General features: G+C 45.8%; 1 protein-coding gene across 1 annotated transcript; it reads right to left on the minus strand.

The window, feature by feature from the left end:
* Positions 1-4,745: 4,745 nt before the first annotated feature.
* Positions 4,746-11,200, minus strand: LOC124666868 (multicopper oxidase LPR1 homolog 2-like). Its single transcript, XM_047204193.1, has 4 exons — positions 10,866-11,200; positions 5,351-6,847; positions 5,092-5,228; positions 4,746-4,863 (listed from the first exon to the last, which is right to left on the minus strand). Exons 1-3 carry the CDS (start codon positions 11,088-11,090, stop codon positions 5,175-5,177), a joined length of 1,776 nt encoding a protein of 591 aa, XP_047060149.1. The 5' UTR covers positions 11,091-11,200; the 3' UTR covers positions 4,746-4,863; positions 5,092-5,174.
* Positions 11,201-11,457: the final 257 nt, after the last annotated feature.

The following is an 11,457-nucleotide window of genomic DNA, read 5'->3' on the forward strand; positions in this document are numbered from 1 at the left end:
AGTTTTAATGATGCACTCGCAAGAAATAGTATTTGAAGCAAAAGAGAGCATCAAGAGGCAAATTAAAAACACATTTAAGTCTAACATGCTTCCTATGAAAAGGAATCTTGTAAATAAACAAGTTATGTAGGCATAATGCAATAAGCATAGGCAAACTAGACAAGCTCAATTTCAAAATTTTAAGCATATAGAGAGGTATTTTAGTAACATGAAAATTTCTACAACCATATTTTCCTCTCTCATAATAATGTCCAAGTAGCATCATGAGCAAACTCAACAATATAACTATCACATAAAGCATTCTTATCATGAGTCTCATGCATAAAATTATTACTACTCCCAACATAAGCATAATCAATTTTATTAGTTGTAGTGGGAGAAAATTCAACAAAGTAGCTATCTAAAAGACTACTATCATTATAATCATCATATATGGGAGGCAAAGTATCATCAAAGTAAATTTTCTCCTCAATGCTTGGGGGACTAAAAATATCATGCTCATCAAAGCCAGCTTCCCCAAGCTTAGAATTTTCCATATCATTAGCAACAATGGTGTTCAAAGCGTTCATACTAATATGTTCCATAGGTTTTTTAATTTTCACATCAAACCATCCATGTCTTAAATCAGGAAATAGAATAAGAAGCTCATTGTTGTCCATTATTCCTAACTAGTGTAAACAAGAAACAAAAAGATGCAATTGCAGGATCTAAAGGAAATAGCTTCGAACACTCACACATGGTGCCAGAAAAGTACTCTTACCTGGGACCGGAGTATGAGTGCCTTTTACCTTTCCTCCCCGGCAACGGCGCCAGAAAATAGCTTGATGTCTACGGGTGCTTCTATTCTTGTAGACAGTGTTGGGCCTCCAAGAGCAGAAGTTTGTAGAACAGCAGCAAGTTCCCTTAAGTGGATCACCCAAGGTTTATCGAACTCAGGGAGGAAGAGGTCAAAGATATCCCTCTCATGCAACCCTGCAACCACAAAGCAAGAAGTCTGTTGTGTCCCCAACACACCTAATAGGTGCACTAGTTCGGCGAAGAGTAGTGAAATACAGGTGGTATGAATAAATGCGAGCAGTAGCAACGACACCAGAAAAGTGCTTTGCTTGTCCGGGACCGGTGTGTGGTTGATGGTGGTAATATTGCAGGAAGTATAGATGCAGTAAAACAGTAAACAAACAGTGATAGCAGTATTTAGGAACAAGGCCTAGGGATCATACTTTCACTAGTGGACACTCTCAACATTGATCACATAACAGAATAAATAGATAGATGCTAGACTCTACACCCTCTTGTTGGATGATGAACACCACTAAATGTGTAGGATTACACGAACCCTCAATGCCGGAGTTAACAAGCTCCACAATATTCAATGTTCATGTTTAAATAACCTTAGAGTGCATGACAGATCAACATAACCAAACCAAGTACTAACATAGCATGCACACTGTCACCTTCACACTACGAAAGGAGGCATAGATCACATCAATACCATCATAGCAATAGTTAACTTCATAATCTACAAGAGATCACAATCATAGCCTACGCCAAGTACTACACGATGCACACACTTGTCACCATTACACCGTGCAAGAGGAATAAACTACTTTAATAACATCACTAGAGTAGCACACAGATATATTGTGATACAAAACACATTGCAATCATAAAGAGATATAAATAAGCACTTCACTATGCCATTCATAATAGTGAATAAGTATTCTGTGAAATATAGCCTAAGAGACCCACACGGTGCACACACTGTCACCTTTACACACGTGGGACAAGGAGTCTCCGGAGATCACATAAGTAAAATCCACTTGACTAGCACAATGACATCTAGATTACAAGCATCATCATATGAATCTCAATCATGTAAGGCAGCTCATGAGATTATTGTATTGAAGCACATAGGAGAGAGATTAACCACATAGCTACCGGTACAGCCCCGAGCCTCGATGGAGAACTACTCCCTCCTCATGGGAGACAGCAGCGTTGATGAAGATGGCGGTGGTGTCGATGGAGGAGCCTTCCGGGGGCACTTCCCCGTCCCGGCGGCGTGCCGGAACAGAGACTCCTGTCCCCAGATCTTGGCTTCGCGATGGCGGCGGCTCTGGAAGGTTTTCTCTGGTTTCGTCGAACGTGTCGAGGTTTTTAGGTCAGGGACCTTTATATAGGCGAAGAGGCGGAGTCGGAGGGTCGACGAGGCGGTGACACACTAGGGCGGCGCGCCCCCCTAGGGCCGCGCCGGCCTGTCGTCTGGGGCCCACAGGGCCCTCCTCTGGCGGCTCTCAGGTGTTCTGGAAGCTTCGTGGAAAAATAGGATGCTGGGCGTTGATTTCGTCCGATTCCGAGAATATTTCCTTACTAGGATTTCTGGAACCAAAAACAGCAGAAAACGACAAGTGGCCCTTCGGCATCTCGTCAATAGGTTAGTTCCGGAAAACGCATAAATATGACATAAAGTATGCATAAAATATGTAGATATCATCAATAATGTGGCATGGAACATAAGAAATTATCGATACGTCGGAGACGTATCACACAACAGTGCAATAAAATAAAGATAAGGAGAGGTTGCTACAGTAGTAAACAACTTCCAAGACTCAAATATAAAATAAAGTGCAGAAGTAAAATAATGGGTTGTCTCCCATAAGCGCTTTTCTTTAACGCCTTTCAGCTAGGCGCAGAAAGTTTGAATCAAATAACATCAAGAGACGAAGCATCAACATCATAATTTGTTCTAATAATAGAATCATAAAGTAACTTCATTCTCTTTCTAGGGAAGTGTTCCATACCTTTCTTGAGAGGAAATTGATATTTAATATTACCTTCCTTCATATCAATGGTAGCACCAACGAGTTCGAAGAAAAGGTCTTCCCAATATAATGGGACAAGATGCATTGCATTCAATATCCAAGACAACAAAATCAACGGGGACAAGGTTATTGTTAACCATAATACGAACATTATCAATCCTCCCCAAAGGTTTCTTTATAGCATTATCAACAAGATTAACATCCAAATAATAATTCTTCAATGGTGGCAAGTCAAGCATATCATAAATTTTCTTAGGCATAACAGAGATACTTGCACCAAGATCACATAAAGCATTACAATCAAAATCATTGACCCTCATCTTAATGATAGGCTCCCAACCATCTTCTAACTTTCTAGGAATAGAAGTTTCAAGTTTTAGTTTCTCCTCTCTAGCTTTTATGAGAGCATTTGTAATATGTTTTGTAAAGGCCAAATTTATAGCACTAGCGTTGGGACTTTTAGCAAGCTTTTGCAAGAACTTTATAACTTCAGAGATGTGACAATCATCAAAGTCTAAACCATTATGATCTACAACAATGGGATCATTATCCCCAATATTTTGAAAAATTTCAGCAGTTTTATCAATTTCAGCAGTTTTAGCAGTTTCAGGCAATTTTGCACGCTTTGCACTAGGAGTAGTAACATTGCCAACACCAATTATTTTACCATTGATAGTAGGAGGTGCAGCAACATGTGAATCATTAACATTACTAGTGGTGGTAATAGTCCAAACTTTAGCTACATTATTCTTTTTAGCAAGTTTTTCATTTTCTTCTCTTTCCCACCTAGCATGCAGTTCAGCCATCAATCTAATATTCTCATTAATTCGAACTTGGATGGCATTTGCTGTAGTAACAATTTTATTTTCAATATCCTTATTATGCATAACTTTCAATTTTAAAAGATCAACATCAGAGGCAAGACTATCAACCTTAGAAGCGAGAATATCAATTTTATTGAGCTTTTCCTCAACAGATTTGTTAAAAGCAGTTTGTGTACTAATAAATTCTTTAAGCATGGCTTCAAGACCAGGGGGTACACTTCTATTATTGTTGTAATAATTCCCATAAGAATTCCCATAACTATTACCATTAGCAGAAGAATATGGCCTATAGTTGTTACCATAATTGTTCCTATAAGGATTGTTGTTGAAATTATTACTTTTAATGAAATTCACATCAACATGTTCTTCTTGGGAAACCAATGAAGCTAAAGGAACATTATTAGGATCAACATTAGATCTACCATTCACAAGCATAGACATAATAGCATCAATCTTATCACTCAAGGAGGAGGTTTCTTCAACAGAATTTACCTTCTTACCTTGTGGAGCTCTTTCCGTGTGCCATTCAGAATTAATTTTTCATCATATCATCAAGAAGCTTTGTTGCCGCCCCCAAAGTGATGGACATAAAGGTACCTCCAGCAGCTGAATCCAATAGGTTCCGCGAAGAAAAATTCAATCCTGCATAAAAGGTTTGGATGATCATCCAAGTAGTTAGTCCATGGGTTGGGCAATTCTTTACCAAAGATTTCATTCTCTCCCATGCTTTAGCAACATGTTCATTATCTAATTGCTTGAAATTCATTATGCTACTTCCCAAAGATATAATTTTAGCGGGGGGATAATATCTACCAATAAAAGCATCCTTACATTTATTCCATGAATCAATACTATTTCTAGGCAGAGATAGCAACCAATCTTTAGCTCTTCCTCTTAAGGAGAAAGGAAACAATTTTAATTTTATTATGTCACCATCTACATCCTTATACTTTTGCATTTCACATAGTTCAAAAAAATTATTAAGATGGACAGCAGCATCATCAGAACTAACACCAGAAAATTGCTCTCTCATAACAGGATTCGGTAAATCAGGTTTAATTTCAAAGAATTCTGCTGTAGTAGCAGGTGGAGCAATAGGTGTGACACTGAAAGGCCTTGCAGCAGTGAAATGCTACACCAGCTGGAAGATCAGAGCGACTTATTACCTGACAAATATTCATAACCTACTGCCTTGTTACTGATTATTAGTAAAGTTAAGGGTGTGCCTATGTCTCAGTTGACTGAGATTTTCTTAAGTCTCAGTCAACTCAGAAAAGTGCAACTACAGTTCAGAAAAAAGTGCAACTCGGTTCAGTTGCACATTTCTGTCAGAAAAGTGCAATTGCACTTTTTTAACAGAAAAGTGCAACTCAAAGCACATTTTGTAAGTGACTTAGACTTAAGAAAATCTCAGTTAACTGAGAAATAGCAAAACCGTAAAGTTAAGGTACTTCAAGCAAGGGATGAACTTTTCTATGGAATATCCTGGCAAGCCACAATTAAAGTCTACTTCACACACACTTTGATGGAGCTAACGCACAATCCTCATCGGCCTCATCATCTCGTTGTCTTCATGGTCCAGAATCTGCATCCCAAAAGCACACCAAATTATGAACAAGTTTTGCAATAGACGCGCGCGCGCATAATGATCATGCATGTCGACAAAATGCGCGCAGGTACGTATTTTCTTTCTTGATGCTTACGTACATGGCAATGGTAGACGTAGCCCGGGCCGGCGGTGACGTCGAACGGGAAGCGGCCACTGCCCTCCTCCAGCGGCCTGAACCTCACGAGCAGCGTCGTCACCGTGCTGGGCCGCACCTTGAACACGTTCTTCCATCCGCGCTCCTGCCTCGGCACGGCGTGCCTCCTCCCCCCGGCGAGGTGCCTCCGCAACCCGCACGCCTCCGCGTCGTTCCGGCCGCCGGCGCCTCCGCTTGCACTCCCCTGCATGCACTCCCTGAACTCGTCGACGCTTCGCAGCGACCGCTGCTCCAGCGCCGCGAACACCGCCAGGTGCACGTGCAGCGGGTGGTTGTCGTCGGTGAGGTTGATCACCTCCCACAGCTCCGAGGTCCCCTCCCGCGGCGTCTCCGTCACCGGGTCCGTGTACGCCCGCCCGTTCAGGTACAGGTGCGTCGGCTCGTCCGTGCCGTTCTTGGTGTACTCGTACATGGCGATCCGCCGCGTCCGCACCGCCTCCCGCACGTCCGGTTTGGGGTACCGCGTCATCAGCGCCGCGGGCACGGCGGACGAGTCGTGCTCCGGCTTCCTCGCCACAACAAACTTCATCACCGCCACCGTGTCCGCCTTCTCGCCCGGGTCGCCGGGGTACGGCGCCGGCGCGTCGGACCGCAGCACCACCGCTTCGGCTGTTTTCGCCGTCTGGGCAAAGTCGACGATGACGTCGGCCATCTCCGACGGCGCGAGCAGGAACTCGTCGGTAACCACCGGCTTCGCGAGGTACACGGAGTCCGACCCCACGTGCACGAACCGGAGGCCGCCGGAGAGCGAGAGCTTAAAGAAGCGCGCGTTGCTGGCGTTGAGGATGCGGAACCGGTACCGCCGCCGCCTGACGCGGAGGAACGGCCACGCCTTGCCGTTAACCACCACGACGGACCCAAAGTACTCCGGCTGCCACTGCGGGTGCACCGTCGGGTTGTTCCCAGTAGCATTCATGAACAAGGCTCCGTCCCTCGTGAAGTCGCGGTCGAACAGCACGAGGTTCCGGTCGAACTCCCCGCCACCCGTCGGTATGCCGAGCCTGGCCTCGGCGGCCGGGTCGGAGACGCGGTAGGCGCCGAGGAGGCCGGCGAGGATGTTGACGCGGGTGAGGCCCATGGCGTGGTCGTGGTACCAGAGGTTGCCGGGCGGCTGCTGGTTCGGATACGAGTAAGACGGGGACGAGAAGTGGGGCCCGGTGGAGGAGAAGCCCGAGGTGAACCAGGCCATGGAGTGGCCGTCGGAGGTGGACTGCTGCACGCCGCCGTGGAGGTGGACGACGGTGGGGACGCCGGTGCGTGGGCGGGCCGTGGCGAGGGAGCGGTCCCACGGCAGGAAGTGGCGCGGCGGGAGGTGGTTGGTCCAGCTGATGTGCGTCGGGACGCCGCGGGTGGCGAAGATGGTCGGACCTGGCACGGTGGCCGTCTCCTTGCTTGTGCCAAAGGCGAACACCCGCGTCGCCGGAAGATCGCGGTGGAATTTCTGTGCAAAAAACGAGAAAATTCAGGAGGTCAAGTTCATATTTTGGAGACTGTAAATTCAAAAGCAGTATTTCAGAATGTCCAGTTTCAGACTATGACTTGTGAATTTTTTAAAAAACATTTGATTTCTCCTCGCCCCAACTACATTCAGTTTATTCTGACTGTCCAATTCAACCTCAATATTTAACCGCAAATTTCTTGTAGCGCTGATGGTGATGGTGATGTTTCCTAGACTGAGGTCACTGCGATGCCGACAACCGGATGACGCTGGTGCGCACCAAGTCAGCTAAAGCTTGCTACGGAAATCCAGAGGGAGCTGAAATGGATTGGCCAAAAGCTCTGAATTATTGTCTGCCATTCGGCTCCAAAGATTCTCTTCTTTTTTTTTAATCTCAGCAGGAGAACTGCTGGTTTCATATATAGATGGAGAAAAAACTGTAAAAAAAACACAGGGCGGTGGTGAACCACCGCGAGACGGAGGTCTACTCTCCCCTTACAAGGTGCCTCGCACCGGCCAGCACCCAACTAGAAGCTTCGTCCGTAATAAGTCGGACTAGGCAAGGCACACTCAGTTCTTTATTACAGAAAACACGTCTATTCCTTTCCCACCATATCTCCCAAGCCACCAGAATGGACGCGTTCAATGAAGAACCTAGCGGCAGTGGAATGTTATCTGCCATCGTGCCTTCTCAAGTACATAGTAGTTAACAAAAATCAAGGATAATTTAGCGCCATTGCACATTATCTCCATACCATTGGTTCAACAAAACTCAATGTCGCTCCACCCTCTCGCGTCCCTCCCCACGCGCCGCCAAGGGGAACCTAGCGCCGCCGTCAGAGCTCCTCGACGTGGCTCCCTACCGCCGCTGCCGCTGGCATGGGCCGCGGTGGCAGTGGACCCGCTGCCAAAGGGTGGCGGCGTGTCCTCTGTTGGTGGTAGCCACTGTATGTGGGTCATTGGTGGTGAAGGGTGGTGGTTCCGGGGTGGCGCCCCTGTGACTCGTCGGTCGAAGGTTGCAGCGCGAGCCACTACTTGTGGTGGCGCTCGGGGCGGCGGCGCCAACGGCTTGGCTTGGCTACTTCTTCCTTGACCTGCTACCCTAGATCTCATCGGTGACCCACTCCGAGATCGCACGGCCATACTCCCTCCGTCCACAAATAAGTGTACATGCGGGTTTTTCAAGATAAATTATGAAGTGGAGTGTACATTAGAAACATGCATCTCTCCTCTTTAATTCTTTCACCTCCAATGAGCTAAGTGCATGTAGAAAACAAGAAAACATGTGATCAATATTATTGCGTTTGATTTTCGTACGATGAGAGAGAAGCAATTAAAGTGCATTGGAAAGGTAGGAGTACACTCTTTTGTGAACAAAGTTTAGAACTAGATGTACACCTATTTGAGGACGGAGGGAGTATCTAGATCTCTTGGATCTCGATGTATGTTGGGTCGTGTCGGCTATGCCGGCTACCCGTTTCTTGTCGACCCCGCATTATATTATGCTTGTTGTTTATGGTTTCAGATGACATGTAGCCCCGACGACGCTAATTCTCCACATATGTGTCTCTTATGTGGATACAACTCCTACGCCATAGAAGGCTGCATGCCTGGGCGCTTGGCGACCGTAAACCGCTAAATGTTGAAACCTTCGGTACATCGACATCCGCACCTCCACGGGTACAAATGTGTTGACGTGGGGATTATCAAAGTGGACTTGTTTGAAGATTGGTTAGCCTCTGAAGGTATCATCCAGCATGCACAGGTCGAGTCGAGATCGCTTATTGTCAGCGGTTGTCCATGGGAGTACTTGTGACTTCCAGATCAGGGATAATAAATAAAATAGGAACCGGATAAAATCGTATATCGAAACGACTTCTGGCATCACCGGAGGGATCGGAACCACATTCGTAGGCCGACAATTTTTCTGGATAGGTCGAACTATTGGAAGCAAATAAAAAAGGAACACCGAGTGGAATAATAGAAACTAGCGGGAGAAGATGTTGAATCACTACTCGTTGTGTGCATTTAAACCGTGGACATGATGACTGTGAACCGGACTATTGGCAAATTGCGGCAGTTTTCTCGGCAAGTAGGGGCGGCAACATAGGGTGACCTCCTTCTTATTGGCATTGCTTGATCTCCATGTCTTAGTTTTCAGAGTGAAAACTCTAGGCCTGACCTTGGTGGTTGTATGCAGCAGTGGTTGCTCAATAACCGTTTCCTTGTTGAAGTTATTGTTTGAAGATTGACCTTGTCCAAGTGAAAACTCATGATTTGGATATAGTGATCAGCCAGGGCGGAGACAACACGTGCACTTCCTAGAGGCATCGTTTTGGAGAACTTGAGTCGAGATGATGTTAATAGTCGAGATGATGTTAATGGTGGTGGGTTGTTCATGTTGCCACAAACTCTGGTCGCTATGGTGAGGTTTTTTTTTTTTTTAACTTTTTTAGCTATGTGCAACCTAAATGTCTAGACTAGATTTAAATATTATATTATTACAGAGACTGGGTGCATTTAATATTATCTTAGTTCTAATATATATTTATTATCAAAAAAGAATAACATATCTATGTCGCTGCCTCAATCCATGCAGAGATATAGCGATGATCCGACTGATGCCGATTCCTAGTCTGTGGTGACGCTGCCGCCCAGAAAGTCAGCTGAAGCTGGCTACGGAAATCAGAAGCAAGTTGTAATGTATCTCCAAAAAGCTCTGAATTATTGTCTGCCATTCGGTTCCAAAGACGATAAGGTAGTCGGTCGGGCCCCGCCCATGAGCTAGACTGCCCACAATTGTGCAGTGCTAGGTCAGCCGTAGCATGTTAGTGCGATCCTCTGAGATGTGAATCCGTGGACTACGCCACATATGCTTCGCGGAATTTCGTGTGAGAAACAAGATCAAGCCAAGGCCTGAAGTGGAATAGTTCAGAGGATGAGCCGAACTGATACTGGTAGTGGTATTATACATGGAAATGGAATTTGGCATCACCATCTTGGCCTTTTCTTTGAGAAATGGGTTTAGCTCAGATTAAAGAGTATCCAAGAGCATTGGTATATTTAACCTAGATTGCTAAAAAACTGCATTTTTAACAATCTGAGCTTTAAAAAAAATGTTGCTCCAAAAGCGTTGCTATATGTGGTTCCCAGGAAACAAAATTTAGCAAGCTTGCTATATTTTGGATATTTGCCAATCCAAAGGTAGATTGGCAAAACCCCCAAACACACTCGAAAAGGCAACTCTCTTGGAGGTGCTCTTAGTTTGGGTTCCCACTATAGAACAGAGGTCCCCTTCTGCACTTTGTGTAACAGCGCAGAGGCTTCTTGCTTTCTCTTTGATGCAAACTTATAAATAGTAGCGGCTTTGAATTCGTGATGAGCTGATAAGCTTAAGAACAAAAACCAGTGTGCTTTTTGGTATAGGACCCAAAAAAGACATTATTTGGTTCCTTTGTTATTTCAGCGACGGCATCTCGGAAACTAGTGAGGTTGGTGGTTGCTGCAAGTGTACGTGATCAAGCCAACAAACTATGCTAAATCATGATCAGGCTCACAAACTCTAAGCAAAAAAACAAGTCCTACTATGTATTATAAAAATAAATACGAATTTGAGCTGAGCATGCATGCATTATTTTTTTGACTGAACATGCATGCACTACACGAGTGACTAGTATTTGCAGTCTTGCCGAGCCCTTGTGAAAGGCAGGATATGCCTGAAGAAACTCAACTCCCAACTTGTTTTCCAAATCTATAATTTGATGACCTGAGCATGCATTATTTTTTTGACCGAACATGCATGTACTACTGACTAGCAGTTTCCCTAAAGGGCGGTAGGATATCTCTGAAGAAACGCTAAAAGCCCAAACGTCTGAAGAAGAATGGGACACCGATCGAACGATGGCGCGCGTCACGGCCGTTGTACACTGACATGCAGAGCAGTACAATCCAAGTCGCGCCGCTGACGAAGAAGACGGAGAGGCAGAGGGAAATAAAACAAGGCTCGCGTAGACGAACGTACCCACGTGGTGTCGTACATGCCGACGGTGAGCTCGCCGGCGACGAGCACGCCGCCCTCCCCAACGCCGTAGCCGCGCAGCACCGGCATGTCCGGCAGCTCGTCCACGAACTTCTCCAGCCTCCCCGCGTCCAGCAGGCCGGCGCCCTGCTTGTCACCGTCGTCGGCGAGCACCGCCGCCGCCTGGAACACGAGCAAGCACGCGCCGAGAAACCTCATCATCTCCATTGCCACGGGCGCCGAACGTGACTAGCCTTGGGTTTCTCCGGCGAGAGATGGAGGACAGGGACAGTGGACACTTGACAGCTCCGCCTCTCGGCCTTGTGTTTGTCCCCTAGTTTTGGTTTTGCTTCTCTACCTCCCTCTCTCCTCCATTCTCTTTGTTAGAGAGAAATTTTATAGGAAGAAAGAAGGGAAAGAGACGGCAGGAATATCTTTGGTCCCCGGCAGCCGATTTTATTGGTGTAGGATTTTCAGTTTCCTTCCAGAGTGATGTGGCCTCTTATTCTCCTCGAGAAAAAAAAATTGAATTTTGGTTGCTTCTTTTCAAGTCAAGCAAAGAAAAAGTCCCAGTTCGTAGCGCGTATCCCTAGGT

The sequence above is a fragment of the Lolium rigidum genome, chromosome 6 (genome assembly GCF_022539505.1).
Source record: "Lolium rigidum isolate FL_2022 chromosome 6, APGP_CSIRO_Lrig_0.1, whole genome shotgun sequence".
NCBI classification, from domain to species: domain Eukaryota; kingdom Viridiplantae; phylum Streptophyta; class Magnoliopsida; order Poales; family Poaceae; genus Lolium; species Lolium rigidum.